Source organism: Pseudorca crassidens, chromosome X (assembly GCF_039906515.1).
Source record: "Pseudorca crassidens isolate mPseCra1 chromosome X, mPseCra1.hap1, whole genome shotgun sequence".
NCBI lineage: Eukaryota > Metazoa > Chordata > Mammalia > Artiodactyla > Delphinidae > Pseudorca > Pseudorca crassidens.
The window spans coordinates 49019694-49041717 of record NC_090317.1 but is presented as its reverse complement, the minus strand read 5'-3'; the positions used below and the strand labels follow the sequence as shown (position 1 = coordinate 49041717).

Here is a 22024-nt window from a genome sequence, read left to right as displayed (position 1 = left end):
AGTCCCTGGCGCCAAAAAGGTTGGGGACCCGCTGTGTTAGACTATATAGCCACATTCATCATTTATTTTGCTAGTACATGAGTATTTTTATCTAAATTAATTTTCATCCACTAATGAATATTAGGAAGCATTGTACATCATTAAAAGTCCTTATTCCTAGACTAAGTATTTCCCAAGAAGTGTTACTATATAAATATATTCTTTCCACCACCCCCCCTTCCATCAAAAAGTAGCTTTAAGGCATTATGATAAAAATAATGTATTTATAGAGATGGGATAAATCAAAAGCAGTAAAGATGAAAGAATCAGATTAGACATTCCATTTGCTTACTCAATATGGTGTCTTTTATGCCCAGGTTTCCATCTTTATAGAACTTGCTGGGTCTGTTTCACCCACACTGCAATCTATCTGATTTTCTTTTCTCTGCCATCTGCTGTTCAGTTAATACATGTTTAAATGTGTGTTTTATGCAAAATACTAACAGCCTAACGTTTTGGCACACTTTGCTCTTATGTCTTGACAAAGCCTGGGCATTTGTGGATAAAAGAGATATATTTTTGTTTGTACATAGAGATGAGTGAAAATCACTCCCAGCTACTCCCCTCACTAAAATGAGAATACACTGAGATGCTAAAAGGAAAGTACCCACTTTAAAACAATCAAACACGAAATCTTATGTATGAGAGTGATTTAAGTATTAATATACAAAAGAAGCATACATGAACAATCAGTATTTTTGTTTTGTTTTCAAGACTTTCACTAAACTGGGCACTGGTATATATAACCTATTCTATCACTTGTTTAGAGCTTATGCAGAGCTTTTGTAGAAGTATCTGAATTTCCTTAGACCAGCCGATGACTACTTCCAATATTTTCAGGCAGCAATAGGTCTTCCAGGGCACCCAGGTGTTATAAAGGGGAGGGCACACCAGAGGGAGCCAGCCGGGTTCTCTACTTTTAGAGTCAGCTTAATCATAGAATGATAGAATGTTTCTATTGTTCTTTACTGTTCCCTGGGTAACTCTGCCTAATACTTAAAAGCCTTCTCTTGGCATTGTCACAAAGTAGCTCTAAAATGTGAGTCTCAAAATTTATCTAGGCACATCTACTGGCATTCTTTCTGCCCTCACTTCATTTCAAGACACACACACACACACACACACACACACACACACACACACACACACATCCTCTGGGCTCCTAAGCAAAGTCTGTATACTAAATTGACAGGGCAGGAGGTGAAGGGGAGGAGAAAGCCACCGGCCCCTCTACCTTGAGCTTGCACAGAACCGTGAGACTACTCAGACGTACAAGTAAAATTTCAGGTTCATTTTATGTGTTTGGGTGGGTGTGTGTGTGTGTGTGCGTGTGTGTGCGTATGAACAGTTAATGACCTCAGTAGAAGTTTGCCCTGTTTTTTAAAATTGTGGTAAAAAATACATAAAATGAGATCTACCCTCTTAACAACATTTTAAGTGTACAATACAGTATTCTTAACTCTAAGTACAACGTTGTGTGGTACATCTTGTTACCAATTGAATTAGGCCCTGCTGCTCTCCACTTACAAAATCAAACTCATAAAGCTTTGGTAGAGGGGAAAGTTGTCTTTAATCAGAATGCCGGCAGTCTGGGGAGATGGTGGACTCGGTGTCCCCAAAGAACCACCTCCAAAGATTCTGCTCAGCCATGAAAGTTTTAAAGGAAAGGGGGGGAAGTAATCTCAGTGAATCATTTAGATAGGGGGTCAGAGTCATCGCCACCCCCCACTGTGTGCAGGCTTGTTGACTCCTCGTGATCTTCCTCTAGACTTTATCTTGTTCACACAGTTTGGTCACACAGCTTGTTCGTGAGATTACTGAACGGGAAGCTAGGGAAGAGATCTGGTCATCTATTTATTTTTTATTCCTACTTCTTTGATCTATGAAAAGAACTGAGTTAGGCAAGGTATTGTGTGATTAGAAGATCTGAAAGGTGTGCTTGGGCTGGAGATGAGTAGAGCATGGGTGTTTCTGGTTAAAAGTTAGTTACCATATAGCTTTGCTGAAATGACAAGGAAAGGGGCTTCCCACTGAGGGCTGTTTCCTTCAAAGAGCTGCTTACAGTCTCTCGAAATTTTTCATCTTGCAGGACTGAAATTCTATACCCATTGTATGGCAACTCCCCGTTTTCCCCTCCCCTCAGCCGCTGGCAACCACCGTATACTTTCTGTTTCTATGAGTTTGATTACTTTATTAGACACCTCATATAAATGGTATCATGTAGTATTTGTCCTTCTGTGTCTGGCTTATTTCATTTAGCATAATATCCTCCAGGTACATCCATGTTGTAGCATATGACAGACTTCCTTCTCTTTTATGGTTGAATAATATTCCATTGTATGTATATACCACATTTTCTTTATTCATTCATCTGCCCTGAGACATTTAGATTGTTTCCACCTCTTGGCTATTGTGAGTGATGCTGTAATGAACATGGGAATGCAAATATCTCTTTGAAATGCTTCCTTTTTTCTTTTTTTTTAGTTCAAGTGCTGACTTTGAATAACACATTGACGTTGAAATATATATGATTCCTAAGATCATGTAATTTTTTGAGATGTCAGAGACACCTAGACACAGCAAACACAGTGAAAGATAGATTCATAGTCCTAGTTTATATCCATGTCACAAATACAACGCTACTGAAGCTATTTTGTTATTGTTTTCCTATAGCAGAAAACTTTCACAGGCACATTTTTATCTTTCCAACAAAGGAGAGAAAAGAGAAGGGATGTGTTGTTTGGAAGTATTGCCACTGTATTTGAATAGCTTCTTCCAACAGAAAGCATCTAAAAATGTCTTTCAGAATTAAATAATACAATTTCATATTTAAGACATACATTGATACTAGAGAAAACACAGCATCCATTAGTGATGCAGTAAAATTAATCAATTGTTATATATGTATATATACACGTACATACATAGGTCCATACATGAGCATACACATACATACATATTTAGGGAACCTTAAAAAAATGGATGAAGAGTTGCTGAAAAGCATAAGAAATGTGGTGCAAAAAACACAGCTTTGTCTGAGGAAATTCTATTGTAGCAAGAATAACATTTTCCTAGTGGAATGTCTGGCCCAGGGTTGGTCCAGAATAACTGGCCATATTGAATAAATGCAGGGAAACATTCTGAAATGTTTAGGTGCCATGACAGAGGTATTAGATTAATGGGCTTTATATCCTGAAATGAACTTGTTTTCAACCTTGCAAAAAATTTTAGTAAGTGAGGAAGAGATTAGGCTTAGGGTTAGGGTTACATGATCATCTAAAAAAAAATTTATATAAGGTGATGGTATGGATAGATTCTGATAAGTGAACATAGATCTTCAAAACTTAGAGAACTAGGAGTTGGAAGTTTAATGTCAGGGATGACAAACAGCCCAGATTGAAAAGAAATGAGCCGTCAATAAGCAATTGGGTTAGAAATATAAAGTTGTGTTTAAATGCCATTATTTTATTTTAGAGTAACATATCAGTCTTTGATAGTTTATTGTGGATTAAATTCAGGATGAGATTGCTCTGCACTTACAAGGTTCTTACCCTGTTTTAGAGATTATAGGACATACAAAAGATGTGCAAAATATATTTTTACCGCCAACTGCCTTCAAACTAGAATCGGAAGACAATATAAAATTAAGCAACTAGCTTAAATAATATATTCAAGTATTTCCATTAAAGAAATCAAAGTATTCACTTTTTCTCAAGTGCTTCCATTTTTACTGAATACTTATGGAATCAAGCATTTTACAGCTGGAAAGAACTTTACAGAATTTCTATTCTTGTTGCTCTATTTTGCAGTTGCTCTATTTTACAGATGACCCTGTCCATGCAAAAAAGGGATTAAATCTCTTGCCTCAGTTCATAGGTCTTTCAAAAGCCCAGTTGCCTTTTATCTTTATGAGTAAACTTGCTTAAGAAGACTTTTTCCTTTTCGTTACCACTTCTTTACCTCGGTGATTTTAATTAAGGAAAGATAAGCAAAAAATGATAAAGCATTATCTGCTGAATTTGAAACTACCACTTGAATTGAAAATGCATGGTTGAAAACTGTCTACAATTCGGTATACTAATCCCCAAACTTGAAATGGGGGCCCTTGAAAACAAATGTAGGAAAAATAGAAAAATTAAATGCTCAAAGAATTTACAGAATTATTTTACAGTAAACGATCAATCCCAAGCACTTAGACATTCATTTCAGAGCAGCAGACATGACAGAATTACCTGGTATAGTAAAAATTAAAAAATTAAAAACAAAAAGGTGCGCGGTAATGATGAGAAACATAGGAATTCTCAGATACTCGGCATCACCATTTATAACTAATTTCGTAACTGTGTACAGTTATTCTTGAGTCTGTAGTAATATGGCTCAAAGTCCTTTACACCCTGACTCTGTCACTACCCAAAACAATAAAACTCAATTCCCCAGGGACATACCCTTTGGCAAAATTCACACTGACTACATATTTTGCTTCATTGGCATTTGTAGTAAAATGATCTTTTAAGATCATTGGAAACTGTTAGCAGAGACTGCGGAATCTGATATTTTGCTCTTTTAGCTGAAGTTATAATCCCAGGATAGTTTCTATTTAGGGAGAACATATCAGGGCCAAACATATTCAGACTAAGGGTATGTTCATTGAACCCACAAGAGTGTTGGGGAACAGTCTTGAGGTACTGTCCTGATCTAGATCTGAATGGATAAGGGGAAATCTTTGCTCCATTTGCCTTGGCTTTGCAGTTCTCACTGTCGCCATATAAGCTGATCTCCAAGTTATCAAGGAGGCCACTATTTCCACCTGCCTGTTAGATATTACCATCCCAGTGTTTCCTAGCTATCTCAAACTCAGTGTGTTCAAAACTATTTATTATTCTCCCTCTCTCCCTGCTCCACCCACACTAAATAATGTTCTCTTTCTTGTCTCCCAAGTTGTATTAAAAAACAAGTATACAGAAAACACACTTTGAGTTACTAGGGCAAGAAAACTCAAGTATCCTCAATACTTCCCTCTCTCTAACCACTAACATCTAGTCTAGTCACCATGTCCCAGGGTTCAATGTCTCATCTCTCCAAACCATCCTTTCCATGGTTGCCAGAGTGAGATTCCTACAAACCGTAAGATCATATTGCTCCTCTGTATAAAAACCATCGATTAGCCATTACCTCCAAAGAAGACTTGAAAACCTTAACATTCATTCAATACCTTTCCAGGTGTAGGGAAGGAAAGACTTGCCCTCCATGTTCCTGGGTTCAACAGCTGAGTCTATGAAACAAACTGACACTAGACAGGTTAGCCTGAAGATAAGGTATACAAATTTATTAAGATTTAATATTATGACATAACAGGGAGAAAAAAAAGTGAACACCCAACAAGCAGTGAGATTTGAGAGCTTATACAACATCTTAATAGGGGAAGGGGAGATGGGACGTAGGCCACTTAGAGGAGAGTAAAGGATTTTTAGGAAAGACGAGTGGAACCTCAGGAGGATAGATGGAAGATATGATAGTATGAGGCAAAGTTTGTCTGGGTGTGGTGCCAACTTCTAGTCTCCTCTCCTTTGATAAGAGTCATTCTTCTCTGGTTGATGAAACTCCCAGGGAAGAGGTTTATGACAGTTGAGTTCCTTTTGGAGGATCTGTCTTTATGCAGATAAGGGGAGTTCAGAGAAAGCCTCTCCCTGCATTTGCTGTTTTCCCAAGTGCCTTCAACTCAAAATAATTCTTATGCCAAATGGGCATATTTTAGGGTGGCCTATTCTGCCACCCATCACAGTCTGTCCTCCTCTACAGCTCCCTGCGTTCTCAATCTATATTATCTTGGAATAGTCCAAGTTTCTTGATAGCTCCAGATACAGTTATACCTCTGCTCATGCTATTCTCCTTGCCTGTGGTGTCTTCTCTTTGGATAGAAAAATCTTTTCCATACCTCAAGATGGAAGTCGAAAGTTACTTCCTTCTGAAACCTTACCTAATAATCTCAGAATCACTTCTTTCTATGTGTTTCTATATTTTTCTGGAATTCCTTTGTGGAGCTTAGTTTATTTTACCATGCACTTTTATTTATTTACTTATTTATTTTAAACAAGAGAAGCAGTATGGTATGCTGGTTAAATTCATACTTTTATGTTATGGGGGAGCTATGGGGGTAAGGGTACCCAGGTTCAAATCCTGAAATCACCACTTACTGCGGAGATGGCACTGAGAAAGTCAGTAGGCCTCCCTGAGGCAAATTTCATCATGTGTAAAATGGAGTTACTGATAGCATATATGCATCAGAGGGCCATTGGGAGGATTAAATAAAGCAACGCTTGTAAAGCATTTAGCTCAGTACCTGGTTCATTGTAAGAGTTCACTAAACATTTGTTCCTGCTACTGTTGCTCTGCTATTATTTATCTGTCTCCCAACACTAGTTTGTAAATTCATTGAGGGTTAGGAGCCACGTCTGGTCACTTTATTTACTTCCTGTTTCTCTACTTAATCTCCCAGTTTCGTATACATTGTTGCCACATGATAAGTGATGCTGAGAGCTGAACGTGAGGTAGGGCTGGAGGTAGTACTTGATCTAATTAACACCTGTGTGTGCAGACTATGAATATTCAATAATAATACATTCCAAAATATACACATCAATCTCAAAATTTTCTAATCATAACTCTTATGTTACTCTAAATGCAACTATTTATATGCCAGTCTCAATAGTTATGCGTTGCCTAACACCTGCTATTTTTTAACTGCCTTTGATACTATGTAAATTCTCAATAATTTATCAGATACACTTTAATTGGATGTTTACATAATATATACTCTTCTTATCAGTAGTTAGGAACTAGCAAGTAGACTTACTATCATTTGGACAGTATTCTATGTTGCATTAGTCCTAGGGTTTTTTCTTATTGTTGTTAGTGTACGTGTATGTGTTAATTTAGCTAGCATTTTTTATGCCTTTGAGCAAAAAAAATTGGATGGTATCAGTTCCCTGTTTAAAACCCTTCAATGACTTACATCTGTCTCAGGAAAAATTTCAAAATGCTTAAGAGACCTGTAGAATCTGGCCCCTACGGACGTCAGGAACCATCTCTGTCCTATCTCCCACTTCCTCCATAGGCTCTAGTAGTCCAGGACTTTTCTCTCTCCTTTATGTTCCTCCAGTATTTAATATCCTTCAGAGCCTTCACTCACCCTACTCCAGTGCTCCTCCTGGCTCTGCCCCTTCAGGTCTGAGTTTTAATATTTCACCCCTCAAGTGGCATTACCAGACTCCTGGCCCACCCGTACTCCCACAAGTCTAAGTTAGGTCTCCCAAATATACACTCTTTAACAACCTGTGCTTTGCAATCACAGTTTTCAATTTGTAATTTAAAATTTTTTCTACTTGTTTAATGTATGCTTTCCCATGAATCTGTAATCTCCATGAAAGCAGTGACCCGTGACTTTGTATCAATATTAACTGCTGTATCTTCAGAACCTAGAAGATACCTGGCACAGAGTAGGCACTTAATAAATATCTTTGACTAAATGAAAAATCACTCTGTTAGGTGTCTCAGAATGCAAAGCTAGAGTCTGTCTTCAAAGGAAGAGTAAAAAGAAATGTACACAAAAGGCACAGTGAGTGAATAATGAAATGAATGGGGTAGAGAAAAGTAGGAGGGCTTGAGTGTACCTTTTACCTCTATAATGATCATCACATTTGTGGCTTTAACTGGAAACTGATTTAAAAGCATTTTCTTTATACCCAGCCGACTCAGGCCATCTGTGAAAAAGTGGGCTCATTACAAAATTGGTTCATCTCTCTGGAAACATAATTGCCTCCTATATGTTAAAAACTGGAGACTGGTTCAGAATTCCTATCGTTGGCTATGCTATCTTTGTTATGTCATTTAAATGTCCTATGCCTAAGTTTTGTAATCTGATTGTTAAAAGAATTTTGTAGTCTAAATCCTGAACCATTTTAAACTATTATGTTGAACCCAATTGCAGGTTAATATATGTATTCTATATTGTTCTTATTAATGTTTCACATTTTAAAATATTCATCAGTGTGTATTTATCACATAATGTGTGGTCTCTAAGTAAATTCCGGCTACTTTAATATGCCGTAGTATTATTTTTTAAAGATAAATTTCTTTAAAATAGTAATCATTTTTGACTAAAAATTATATATTCAAATTAAATGAAAAAAATTAATATTTTTTTTTAGCATTTAGAGACATCTTTTCTGACAGGTTATGGAAAGAGGAAATATTCTCTGTATTCTGTAATAGATTTTATATTTGTGACTTCCTTTTATTTAAATGGATAATTATGCCATGTTGCTAACTAAATCGTGTGTGAAGGTTAAGTGGATCTCAAGTTGATTTTTCCATGTTCTCAACAATCCAGCAGTAATGATATTTCGAATTTCAAGTTTTTTTTTAAAATCATAACTAATGTACTGCCTATTAAGATGAGAAGTTGTAAGAACGGATTTGACTCAATTAGCTGTGAGGTACATAAACTCCTTCATCCCGTGCTCTGCTAATGCTTATTCCAGTTCTAATGGAACAAGTTTTCTGTATTAACAATTACTCTCCACATCAAAATTAAGTAAAATGACAAACAGTAGTGTTAGTAGTACTCTGCCTAGTATTTGATGCAACAATGCTATTGTAGGGCAGGGAAAAGTTTTCCCTGGTCCTCATAAGGTCCCTGGCTGCATCTGAAAATTAAGATTGACAAAGAGAGATTAATGGGAGGAAAGCATACACATTTATTGAATATAAGTTTTATGTGGCATGGAAGCCTTCATTAGGAATTGAAGACCCAAAGAAATGGTTAAACCTGAGTGGTTTTATGCTAGGTTTGATAAATAGTGGAAAGTCATAGAAAGATATGAATGGGCAAATAGTATGAAGTATAGTAAACTGGGGGGAACTAAGAAAGGCCTGTTCATTCAGATACTTCTTGGTGTCCTTCCTCCATCTTGGAGATAAGGTTGTTCTTTTCTTTGGGGTATAGGGAAGCTACCTCTCACGTCGGCGTTTTCTGACCTGTTTCAGGGGAGAAGAGCACTGATGTTCCTACTTCTTCCATTTTCGCAAATTCCTTCAGCTTAAAGTATTCAGTATGTCACCGTGCCATATTTTGGGGTAATGTGTTATGAACCCCATCAGCTATTGTGCCAGTTAGAGGACAAGGGTTACAATACCTACCTTCAATCAATTTATAGACAGCTAATTATAGCTACTGAAAATAGTTTAAAACTATATATAATGTATATAAATATACACTATAAAAGTATAAAATAATATAAAAGTATTAAAAATATTTCCTATTTGAATATATGCCTATGGGTGAATTATAGCTATTTCAGGTTGAATTTCAAGTCCATACTATTATTGTATTAGTAAGGAATATAATCTATAAATCTGTGTATAGTCACATGAAAGCATAGATGATAAAAGCTTTAGACAATTCTGTGTAGTGTGTAAATACCAAAGTAATTGTGTGAAGACTGCTTCCCTATGTCAGATTTTCAAATAAGTTAATATAAAAATGCTCTGTGGGACTTATGATGTATGTTTTATAAATTGTTTACAGATTCATGATTGAGATCAAATGGTTTAAAATTAATAATACTTTTTAAAGGTTAACATTTTACCTCCTAGCTTTTTAAAATGCTGACCGCATTTTAGGTTATAAACCCTGCAACAGACACTTCTCTTAGAGAGAAGATGATGTAATTTTACAATAGTTCACAGTTATCTTCAAAAACTTCTAAGCTGGAAAAATCAGAAATGCTTGTCTTTGTAGAAAAATGAATCTGAAAGTCAACTAATAAAAGGAAAATTGCTCTCAATTGCTTTTTTCCCCTTACAACTGATAACTTTATATGCATTTGATATGCCCACTTTACGGCCTTAAGCTTCTATTTCTTTTAGTATATAAATTACTATGAATTACCCCTATCTCTGAACTTCATCTTGGAAAGATCATTGTTTTCCAGGGTTCTTCTCTCTCAATATTTCAAGGACTCCCAAGGTTGTTTAAGCAGGTGGGAAGAGGTCAGTCTACATTTTGGTCCCAGAATAGTCTAATCATCTTCCACAAAATACCTTATTCTTTGATACCAATACAGCCATTGTCACCATCTCCTGTGGCACTAAAGGCCAAGAAATCTGGGCATCCAGGAGCAAATGGCCTTTTCCTGCTGCTCTCACCATTCTCTTCAATAGTTCTTCAGGGAGAGGCATCAGAAGAGCTTCTAGCATTAGTTACACGGTGTACCCATAACTGTCCTTCCTATTTCACCCTAAACATGGCCACTGGCTTCTCATTCCGTGCTCTCACAACCCAGCTAAGGGCAGGCTGCCTTGCCCAGAGAAGTCCATCGCAAGAGTCTACAACATATTTTCTAAAGTCTCTCTTATAATGAAGCTTTAAATACTCCCAAATAGGAAGCAGCAGCTCAGTTCAAATCTCTACTTTCTCCCTCTTCTCTGTAGGCACAATCCCGTTATATGCACTTTACATTATAAATAGAACAGAATTCTGTAGGCAGCTATAAGGATGCCTTGTATCTCTATGACAAGAAAGTGGCTTTTGGCCTCTAGGATGAAAACTACCCATGAGCCACCAAATACCCTTTCATAAAATACATTTTCTAATAAATTATTTCTTTACCAGGCATCCCAGAAGATAACTTTAAGACTTATTTCCTTTAAAATGTATTTTCAATTTCAGGTCTCTATTATGGGAGATAAATAAAATGCCCAGTTTAAAATGTTATCTACTAAAGTATCTACTAGGGCCACATCTAGGTCTAATTACACAAACAACTTAAACAGACCATCATTCTACTGATAAATATATTCTATTACATATATAGGTTTAAAATAAAATCAGTATGATTGAAGTCTACCTTTAAAAATGAATTTAAAATGTAAAGATTGATGAAAATATGAGGGGATTAAATTTTTTTCTCAAGTATTCAGAAAATCACTATTAAAATATTCTGTATCAATAAGGTTTGTTGTGAAATTGGTTTATCTTAAGATGTATAAGAAGGGTTTTAGTTTCCCAAGTACCCAAGTCAAACCCATGGCGCATCTTCCAATGTGATGTTATAATGAGACTTTTCTCTTTCACCAAATATTTCTTGAGAAACTATAGCATAGTTGTTAAGAATATGAGTTCTGGACCCATTCTCAGTTTGTTCCCATTACTGTGACATACCAGCTGTCTGATCTTGGGTAAATTCTTACCTCAGAAAACAGTTGTGAGGATTAATTGCATTAATCCATGGGAAGCGTTCACAATGACTCCCACAGAGTAAATTAAAACAAAAATAAATAAATAAAAGATTAGGTATAATGATCATTATTATTATTGTTGATTTTAGTTATTTTTTCACTGCTACTATGTCTGCTACGTGTTTTAGGGGCTGATGATGTTACCAAATTCAGGTTCGGCTGCTTACCACTCTAAAGTCAATGATCAAGAGGCAAGTGTCAGTAGAAAGGAAAGGTGCTTTAATCAGAAAAGCTGGCAATCTGGGGAAAAGGTGGACTCATGACCAACTCCCAAGATTCTGCTTAGCCTTGACAGTTTTTAAAGGGGAAAAGGAGGAAGAATCTCAGTGAATCATCAAGGCAGGAGGTTGGATTCTGCATCATTCTCCATTGTGTGCAGAGGGGCTGACTCTCTCTTCAGAAGGTATCTTGCCTGTGTGATCTGCCTGCAGAATTGCTAAGGGGGCCGTTGGGGGTAGAGAGCTAGTCATTCTTTAACTACTTAGTTCTTCATTCTTACTGCTTTTTTTCTAGGAAAAGAACCAACAGGTCAGGCAAGGTGTGGTGTGCATTCAGGAGAGCATAAGTTAGGAGTTAGGTTAAATTACCTAGTGATCTCATTCTTATAATTAGGTTCTTTTAAGGTTAGAGGGGAACAGAAACGGGCAAACAGGAAAGGGGCAAAAGAGCTGCTTTCAGTGAGTCAGTGGTCAACAAGACAGGGAAGGTCTATTCTCCTGGGCTATATTTTTAAGTGAGGAAACATAGGCAATGAACAGGTAAATAAATAAAAGAGATAATGTCAGATAGTGATAAGTTCTCAGAATGAAATAAAATAGGCCAGAGTAATAGTGATGGGAGTGGACATTTTAGACTGGATGGTTGGGGGAAAGCCTCTCTGGGGAGGTGGCAGTTGAGCTGAGGTTGAATGGCCTGGTGAAAAAGAAACATTCTAGGCAGAAAGAAGAGCAAGTGCAAGGGCCCTGAATTGGATATGAGAGCTTGCTAGGCACAAGGAAGAGAAAGAAGGTTAATGAGCCTCAGCATAGTGCTTAAGAAGGAGAATGGGGTGAGATTAGGTTGCAGCGGTGGGTAAAGGCCAGATCATGTAGAGCCTCATAAACGCTGAGAAGAAAATTGGATTTTATTCCAAGTGTTGTGGGAAACTGTCAGAGGGTTTGCAGGAGAGGATTTACATTTGATATACCAATAGATGCCATGAACAAAAAAAAAAGTAGAGATGACAAGCAGGCAGTTGATTATAAAAGTATTTCAGGGGAGAGACTGGAGCTACAAGTAATTTGGGAGTCATCAATATAGATGGTATTTGAAGTCATGTGAATTGCTCTGGTCAGTTAGACTATAGACAGAGGAGTCAGGACCAAGCCCTCAGGGTACTCTAACATTTTATAGAAGTTGCCAGAGAAGGAGAGGAGGTAAGAGGAAAAACATTTTAAACATGAGGGTGTGTGTCATAGAAACTAAGAAGAGTGGCTAAATGTGTCAGATGTGGCTGAGACATCAAAAGGAGGACAGGGGGTGAATGTTGGATTTGGCAGCATGAAGGTACATTGTCATTATAAATAGTACACTTCTACCATGTGAAAAGAATGTTAGACTAGTATCATGCAGGCGTCTATCATGATGTCTACTATAGGGGAGGAAAAATAATTGTTTCTGTACCCTACTGAGTAATTGGCTGAGGACCAACCCCACCACCACCACCGCTTCCCCGTAATACGAGACAGAATAACAAGAGAAAACCAGAGAGAAGTTAATAAACTTGAATACCTCATGTGTACCTGGGAGATACTCAGAGAAAAATGAGTAACTCCCTGAAGTAGCCTAAGTCACCAGCTTAAATACCATCTTCAGCTAAAGACAAATAAAAGATGTGAGGACACCCATAATGGGGGAGAGGGTTACAGGGAAAAGCACCATACACAAGGATAAGGTTTGTTCTGCAGGTTTAAATCTGCAACTTCACCAGTGATACTCCTGATACCCTTGATTCTCTGGTGTCCTCCTTCTTTTCCTGGTACAGAGAGGAAGACACCCTTACAAATGGAGATTTCCTTTATAAATGGAAATTTCCCTTTCAAATGGGTAACTTTTACTCTTTTCAGAGCTTTTCCTGTGTCTGCTGTTTTTCAATCAGCTCAAAATAATCTATGCCAAAGAAGCATATTTTGGGGTGGCACATCTGCTCACCTTCACTACATTCTAACCCTAGATCGATGAGTGCCTTTGTTTTTTTTGGGGGGGAGGATGTAATTTATTATGTTTACAGTTTTATTGATAAAATGAGTGCCTTTTATCTAGTTTCCACAGCTCTAAAAATGGAATAGTGGTATTTCTCTGCCTTTTTGACAAGGTTGTTATGAAGGATATGGAACATAGTGGAAGGAAAAGTATATCGTAAATGGTAAAGTCCTGTACAAATGCAAATTAATAAGTAGAATTATTTGTAATATTAGATTATAAACTGCTTCAGGGTCTGGATTAGGCTTTTTTTTATATAAATTTATTTATTTATGTTTTGGCTGCAATGGGTCTTCCTTGCTGTGCATGGGCTTTCTCTAGTTGTGGTGAGCGGGGGCTACTCTTCGTTGCAGTGCATGGGCTTCTCATTGAGGTGGCTTCTCTTGTTGCAGAGCATGGGCTCTAGGTGTGCAGGCTTCAGTAGTTGTGGCACGTGGGCTCAGTGGTTGTGGCTCGCTGGCTCTAGAGCGCAGGCTCAGTAGTTGTGGTGCACGGGCTTAGTTGCTCCGTGGCATGTGGGATCTTCCCAGACCAGGGCTCGAACCCATGTCCCCTGCATTGCTGCATTGGCAGGTGGATTCTTAACCACTGCGCCACCAGGGAAGCCCTGGATTAAGCTTTAATGATCATTGTATCAAGCACAATGCTTAGCATAATACTAACCAGTATCTTGCGTTTAGTGGTTGCTCAAAAAAAGAAAATAAAAAATGTCTTAAATGAAATAAAGAGGTGGAAAGGAATGATGGTGTCCAGTTCTTTTTCACCTGCAGAATCCCAAGTAGGATTTGGTGACGGGGTTGCTGTTGTGAAAGATTTCAGTGCTGACTCATGCCCTGTATCCCTTTTACAAAGTAATCACTGTGAAGAGAAGTAAAGGACTTGGAGACTGGGATGCTTTCCATTTGTTATTTCTAAGCGAAACCATTCCCAGAATTTTTCAGATTTTCTCACTTTGGTATACAGACAGAATTTCTGAAATCAGTTTTTCTTCTAGGAGAGCAAATTTATGAAATTGTGTATCACCACATGGGCATATTTTAGCTGGTGAAAAATTGTGTTATGATAAATGGTAAATGTCCAGTTTTTTTGCCTTTTTTTTATCTTTGGCTTTTTCTGTGTGTTGTACAGGTGTTGAGCCTTCTGAAATATACACAGTTTAGTACCTTGCTGCAAATAGAATATAAGTAAGTGACCTTTGCAAAGCGTGTATTCTTAGCAAGTCTAGCACGAGCCTGTTTTATTTAGGCAAGAGAGACTAGAAAACAAAAATCTAACTTTTATTCTGTGCTGAGAAATAAAGAGAATTGTCTTATTTCTGCAGCTCTCAAACAGGATGTTCAACACACTTAAAAATCAAACAAATAGGGACTTCCCTGGTGGCAGGTGGTTAAGAATTTGCCTTCCAATGCAGGGGACACGGGTTCGAGCCCTGGTCCAGGAAGATCCCACGTGGCACAGAGCAACTAAGCCCATGTGCCACAACTACTGAACCTGCGCTCTAGAGCCTGCGAGCCTCACCTACTGAAGCCCATGCGCCTAGAGCCCATGCTCCACAACAAGAGAAGCCACTGCAATGAGAATCCCGCACACTGCATCGAAGAGTAGCCCCCACTAGCTGCAACTAGAAAAAGCCCACGCACAGCAACAAAGACCCAACGCAGCCAAAAATAAATAAATTAATTTAAAAAATCAAACAAATATGATATTCTCAGAGGTAAAATCAGAATATGTAGGTAGCATTACATACAACCCTTTTGTTTGTAAAAAGCAAGTAGAATAAGTCAGAAATGCATTAATTCTTTCAGGTCTATTGACAGCAAAATGGACTTGAGGGTTGAAAGATTTAATGTCACTCCTTAGCAAGGAAGAGGTTGTTGTGTGGCTAATGTGAATGCTAATACTTAAGTAGCATAAGAAGGAGCCTGTGAAGGGGAGCATCTCCCTTTTAAAATCCTGCTGTATCCTGTAAGTGTCAGCTGCAAAGTAATTTTCCAGAAATGGTCTGATTTCCCCACTGACTTCCACTGTGAAACTAGAGCTGTGTTCCCATGGAAAATAAATTTGGCCCCAGGTTATGATAAAACACACTGAAGAATTCAGAAAATTTTATAAAATCCAGCATTTCAAGACACAGTTATCAGTACCTGATAAAATAATACTATCACAAAATGTGAATACACTGTAGTAGATCTTAAAGTAGCACACCCCAAACTGTGCTATTATTCTTTTTTTTAACAAGTCCAAGTCTAGTACCTTTACATTTAAAGACATTTTACTTCTGTGATCATTATTGATTTTTAATAGACTTAATTGTAAAAGGTAGATTTGCTTTCCTTTATATTCTTCATGGTTAGTCTACTTACCTTTTTGTGAAGCATTCTTTTTTTTGGGGCACGCAGGCCTCTCACTGTCGTGGCCTCTCCTGTTGCAGAGCACAGCCTCTGGACACGCGGGCTCAGTGGCCATGGCTCACGGGACTAGCCGCTCCGCGGCATGTGGGATCTTCCCAGACTGGGACATGAACCCGTGTCCCCTGCATCGGCAGGCAGACTTTCAACCACTGTGCCACCAGGGAAGCCCTTTTTCTGAAGCATTCTTATCGATTAACATTCAAAAGCTTTCAGCCATAGAAGTAAGACCAGAAGGAAATGTCCCAAAAAGTTCACAACACTGAGTTGTTGGAAAGTTTAGTTTACTTACGTTTTTATATTTCTAAGTCACCTAAAGAGATAATTTTCTATATCTGTATCTTCTATAATCAGGAATAAAGTTGATAATTTCTTTCTATAAATTTACACATAATGAGATACATTTAGTCAGACACATTTACATACCTGGTTCATTTTCTGTTTGGTAGTAGTGGTAGTTGTTATCACTTTTTTGATAAAAATTTTAAAACAGTGATGTAATTAATTTTGGGATAAATAATTTTCTGGAGTATACTGCTGAAAGTGTAGTCCTGGTGTTACCGAACCAAACTTGGGTCCTCTGGCCATGCACAGTAAAGCCAATCTACTGGCACCAGGTTGTGGTAAAGGAAAGTGCAGCATTTATTATAGGCGCCAGACAAGGAGAGTGGGTGTGGGTAGCTTGTGCCCAAAAGCTCCAAACTCCCAGAGGGTTTCAGGGAAGAATTTTTAAAGACCAGGTGAGGGAGGGGCGTTGCAGGGTATGTGATCAGCTTGTGCACAGTTCTCTGATTGGTTGGTGGTGAGGTAACAGGGTGGTGTCACAGGGCTTAACACTGTCAATCCTCAGGCTCCAGTAGGCCTGCAGGGCTATGTGCTCAAGGTCACCAAGTAGTTAACCTCTTCCATTTGGTGGGGGTTTTAGCATCTGTAAAACAACTGAGGAAATGTGCATCAGATACTGTTATCTAAGCACTTAGAAAGGAGCTAAAGGAGAAGATATGGAGGAGGGGTCTGTCATGGGAAGGCCTCATTGGGTCCTGCTGGGTTACACTGGACTGGCAGCCTCAGTATCATCTGGGAACTTGTTAGAAATTGTAATCCTCAGGCCCATTGGCTCAGACTCAGCAAACAGCATTCGGGTTTGAACAAGCCCTTTGGGCAATTAAGGTTCTAGAGCTACAGCAGAATCTCTCTCCACCTCTCTCTCCCCTCTCGGTCCTTCCCTCTCCAAAGCTCTTCCTCTCCTCCCTTCTTTTTCTCTCTCCTTCTTTTTCCCCTCCTCATGTGGTATATATGTGTATATGTATATATACACACATATAGATACATAACCTATATATAGAATTCACTGTAACCTCTCCATCTATATAGAATATGTATTAAAAAAAGAAAATATATACTTCTTTTTCCCTAAGTTTTTCATTGCTGTTTGTTTCTACCCTATCTCCCTCCTAAAAAGATATGAGGCAGTTTTCTGGTGTTTATACTTCTGTGTTTTCATTTATCAAACATGTTTTAGCAAATATGTTCTTCATGGTTATACATTAAATAGTTCTGCCTCATTTATAGATTTTCACAGCTCACTGACCAATATAATGACTCCAGCAAGTTGTTATGGGCTGAATTGTGTCCCCCCCCCCATTCATGTGTTGAAGCCCTAACCCTCAAAACTTCCAAAATGTGACTGTATTTGGAGATAGGACATTTAGAGAGGTAATTAAGTTAAAATGAGGTCCTTAGGGTGGGCCCTAATCCAATATAACCAGTGTCCTCATAGGAAGTGGAGATTAGGACACAGACAACACGGACAGAGGAACCACCAGGTAAGGACACAGGGAGAAGGCAGCCATCTTCAAGCCAAGGAAAGAGGCCACAGAAGAAAGCAAATTTGCTGACACCTCGATATTGTATTGCTAGCCTGCAAAATTGTGAGAAAGTAAATTTCCATTATTTAAGTTACCTGATCTGTGGTATTTTGTCATGGCAACCCGAGCAAAGTAATGCAGAAGTGTTTACAGAAATAATGTTATAATTCAGTCTTAACATCTAATGATTGCTTTTGAGGTACTATTGGATCATGTTCCTTAACAGAAAGCTACAGCTTTACAAAGAGTGCCAGAGAACAGTATGAAAAACTACTCACCATGCACAACAACATGGTAAAGCTCTATGAGAATCTTGGAGAATACTTTATTTTTGACTCTAAGACAGTGAGCATAGAAGAATTTTTCGGTGATCTCAGCAACTTCCAAACTTTGTTCCTGGTAAGTAATACGTCTTAAAGCCTTGCAAGGCCTGTTGCTTTTGTTTTTAAATAATTTCTTCCATAGGCATTTTATTTTACATACCTACTGACCATATTGATTTCATGTTATAGCCCTTTAACAGGAATTGACAGATATTTTATACCTGTGACATGGATTAAAAATTGTTGGCTGGCTTAATGTATAATGGGAACCTAAATGAATTATCTTCAACTTTAGGAACACATGGGAATTTTACTGCTGAAATTTTATAGAAAATGAATGAATTGGTACTCAAATGACCCTGATTTTTTATACAGCATAATATTATAATTTGACCTAGATTAAAAATTAACATCTAAAATCATCTTTTACTCAATACATTAAAATGCTGTGACTGATGAATAAGTTTCTTTCATAGTCTAGATGAGAAACTGATTCTAAATTGGACTCTATATCAATAAATGACCTGGAATACCTAAAGTTTCTTTCAGAATGTGAGCTCTCCTTTTTCAAACTGTAACTCTTGAGGATAATGGTAAACGTTAGAATTAATCGGAGGTCGATCATCAGGGTGCCAGTTATGATGCTAGAGGGAAGCAAAAGCTTTGTTGTATAAATGCTGTGGGAATATTTCTCTGCATCCAGTGAAGGCATAGAAGAGCACAGTCTCCGATTATGATAGTAACAGAAAGATATGCACAAGAGTTGATATCGAACAGGTAAAAGTCCCTTTATGTTAAAGAAGGAATTCTAGCAATTATCCCCAGCAGGAAGATCAATCAACAAACTAATTCATTGTAGTTAGAGGTATGTTTCTATCCCCAAAGCAATCCTTCGCTAAATAAGACTCTCTCTCTTAATTGATGGTGTTGCTCCATGAAATCATTTGATTTTGGTGTGATTTGCACAGTCTATGAAATACAAATATACTTGTGGAAAGCACTTGCTTTCATCTACTGATTTAGGACAGACAACCGAGAGTACACCCTGGCTTTGAAAATAGAAGCTAAACCAGAAACTTTCATAAATATGATCATTTGTGTTATTTTTTGCTGAGAATATTAGCTGATTTTTGTCTTAGGTCTTTGCCTCTTAATAGACACACATATTTAACTTTTTAGCTGGTCAATAAGTAGCAAAATATATTCTACTGGCAATGAGTGGCTTTTTCAAAACTTAGACATTAGGAACACACCCAGGTTATACTTACTTGGATACTTTTCAAAAAGAAAAAAAAAATGTATGTTGAAAAGGGACGGGGACTAGAAAATACACTTCAGTTGACACGGAAAAGATAAATCCAATGATTTTCTTTTTTGGTAGCATCAATGTCTATGGGTTAATAGAGATAAATAAATATAATTAATATTGTCAATCTCTATGAAAAAGGACCTTGTTTTTAACACAAATGGGATCCTAAAACACTGCCTGTCATATTATGTGCCCCCTACCTCCCCAATACATGGACATAGAGTAGAATTTGCTGTACTTCTCTCGCGTTGTAGCATTTGTTTAATTATAATTCCTGTGTGAAAGCCTATGTTTAGTCCTATTAGCCAGATGCTTAGAAGCCTTGCTAAGAACTATACTTGTATTATTTCTCAGTCATAGCTTAGTTTTAAAAAGGTAAGGATATTGTTGTTAAGAAGAACTGATTCTATGTCCTGGTGCTCTCACAAACAAGCTATGTGATTAGGTAAGTCGTTTGTCTTTCTAGCTAGTTAGCTAGTTAGTTAGTTAGGAAATGGTGGGATTACAGTACTGATCTCAAAGAACTTCTTTAGAGTCTATGAGTCATGGTGGGAATTTCAGAGAGTCATTTGTATTCCATACATAAACAGGATATATCTTTTTGTCTACTGGCTTCACTGTGGGTGTAGCTTGAGTACAGGGAAATTATTTGTCACAAATCATTCTCATTGTAAATAAGTTGACATTCTGAAGCCCGGTTGTGTGTGCATTTAAGTTAACTTCTTGAGAACCTGCTAAGAGTTTGGGAGCTTTCAAAACAGGTGACCAGCTCCTACACTGTGTCTTGGCCAGCCATTGCCACCTGTCCTACAGAATACTACTGCTACCACTTCTATTTACCAATACTTTTAGTATTGGTATTTTAGTATTTTAGTATTGCTGTCATGAGAAGTAGTGTGCAACTTTTTAGCTGTTTCGTACTTGAGTTGGTCACATAACCTCTCTGGGCGTTAGTTTCCTCATTTTTAAAATATGAGTGATAATTCCTGCCATGGCTTCCTCACCACGATGTGAAAACACCTCATAACCTATGTTGTGCAGATGGAGAGTATTATTAGCCATTCTCTGCCTGTCCATTCAATTATTACTTATTGAGAACCAACTTGATTTTGGTAATGCTTTAGTCCAGAGACAAAAGGAAGAGACTGGTTTCTATCCATGAGTGGAGGGCAACGGACAAATGCAATATAGTTTGGTAAGTGCTGCCATAGGGTGCTATCGTAATACAAAAGAGGGGCTGCCTAACCCTGCCTGAGCTGGCCAGAGAAGCCTTCATAGGGAAAGTGACATTTAGACAGTCTGGAAAAATCCATAGGACTTTGACAAGCTGACTTTGACAAGTAGGTTTAAGGGTTTTACACCTGACCTATAAGCCGAAGACTCCTAAATCAACATCACCAACTTCAGTCAATCATCTATGCTCACCATGTCCCTGTTTCATAGTGAGCTTAAAGTGATTTCACTCTCCCAGGGGAGGGAAGAACCTTGAAAGAGAGACAAAAGTTGTCATCGCCACAAGTTCCCATTTTCTTAGTGCTTTGTGTGTTTGGCCCCAGGGTTCTTGGCGCTTAAAAGCATATTGGACTATAGATGGAAGCAATAAAATACCAGTAGTGCTGAGAAGAAAATAAGAGTTCTGATTCATGTGCTACCAAAAATTACTTCCAAATGAGCTCAGAGTTTCATCTTGGGGGATCTATTTGGCATGTGTAGCATAAACAAAATACAGATACCAAAATAATCTTCCTGAAAGAGATAACCTCTAAAAGATGGGGCAAATGTAAATAAACAAAAAGGGTTGACCTTATGGATTAAGACCTTTTTCAAAATAATCACATTCAAATGAATGAAAGCAAAATTCGGCAATCTCTATGAGATGCTGCTCTATAAATTATTCATTATCATTCATATTACATATTACTCAACTAATAAGGATATTGAAGATGTTCAGTTGAATGCCCTATATATTGTCATGAAGATATATGTAATTGGAAACATTTCTAAATTCAGAATTAAGATTCTCTTTCTAGTTAGCTTCTCTGAGAGCAAGAGAGTTTTAAAAACTGCTTATAATATAGGCAAGGTTAATTAATAATCCCTAAATTTAAGTTGAATGTTTTGTAGAAGAAAAATTCCAGATTTACATAATATCAAAACATCTCTTTTGCTTATTCTCCTTTATGCTTCAGTCATTTAGTAGTTGACTGCACAGTCCTTTTTCTTTCAAGATATTTGGAATAGAATGTTCAAAATCAGTGAACCTTGTGTGTTTCACCACCATGCGGCATCTTGCTTAGGCATAAAAATTATTTTCAGCTGTTGGGAAAGTGTTTGAGGCAAGTATTATATACTTCAATAACTTTCATAGCTCCAAATAAATTATAGAAAATATTTCTTTTCTCTTTTAAATCTGTCAGTTTCCTGCTGCTTCTGTGTGTTTTTGTTTTGTTTTTTAAAGAACAATCTGTTACTCAGGCACTCAGTAAATATTTGTTGTGTGAGCGTCCTCATTCTATATCTTATATACTAGAAATAGAG

The 22024-nt window shown here is 37.5% G+C and overlaps 1 protein-coding gene across 5 annotated transcripts in view; it reads left to right on the top strand.

Moving 5' to 3' along the window:
• The window catches only part of DIAPH2 (diaphanous related formin 2), an 891422-nt gene that overhangs the window by 632560 nt on the left and 236838 nt on the right, over nucleotides 1-22024 (top strand). For all 5 annotated transcript variants that reach the window (XM_067724059.1, XM_067724058.1, XM_067724057.1 and 2 more), the window contains one exon: nucleotides 18090-18253. In XM_067724059.1, coding sequence (XP_067580160.1) covers nucleotides 18090-18253 — 164 coding nt within the window. The remainder of the gene's footprint in view (nucleotides 1-18089; nucleotides 18254-22024) is intronic.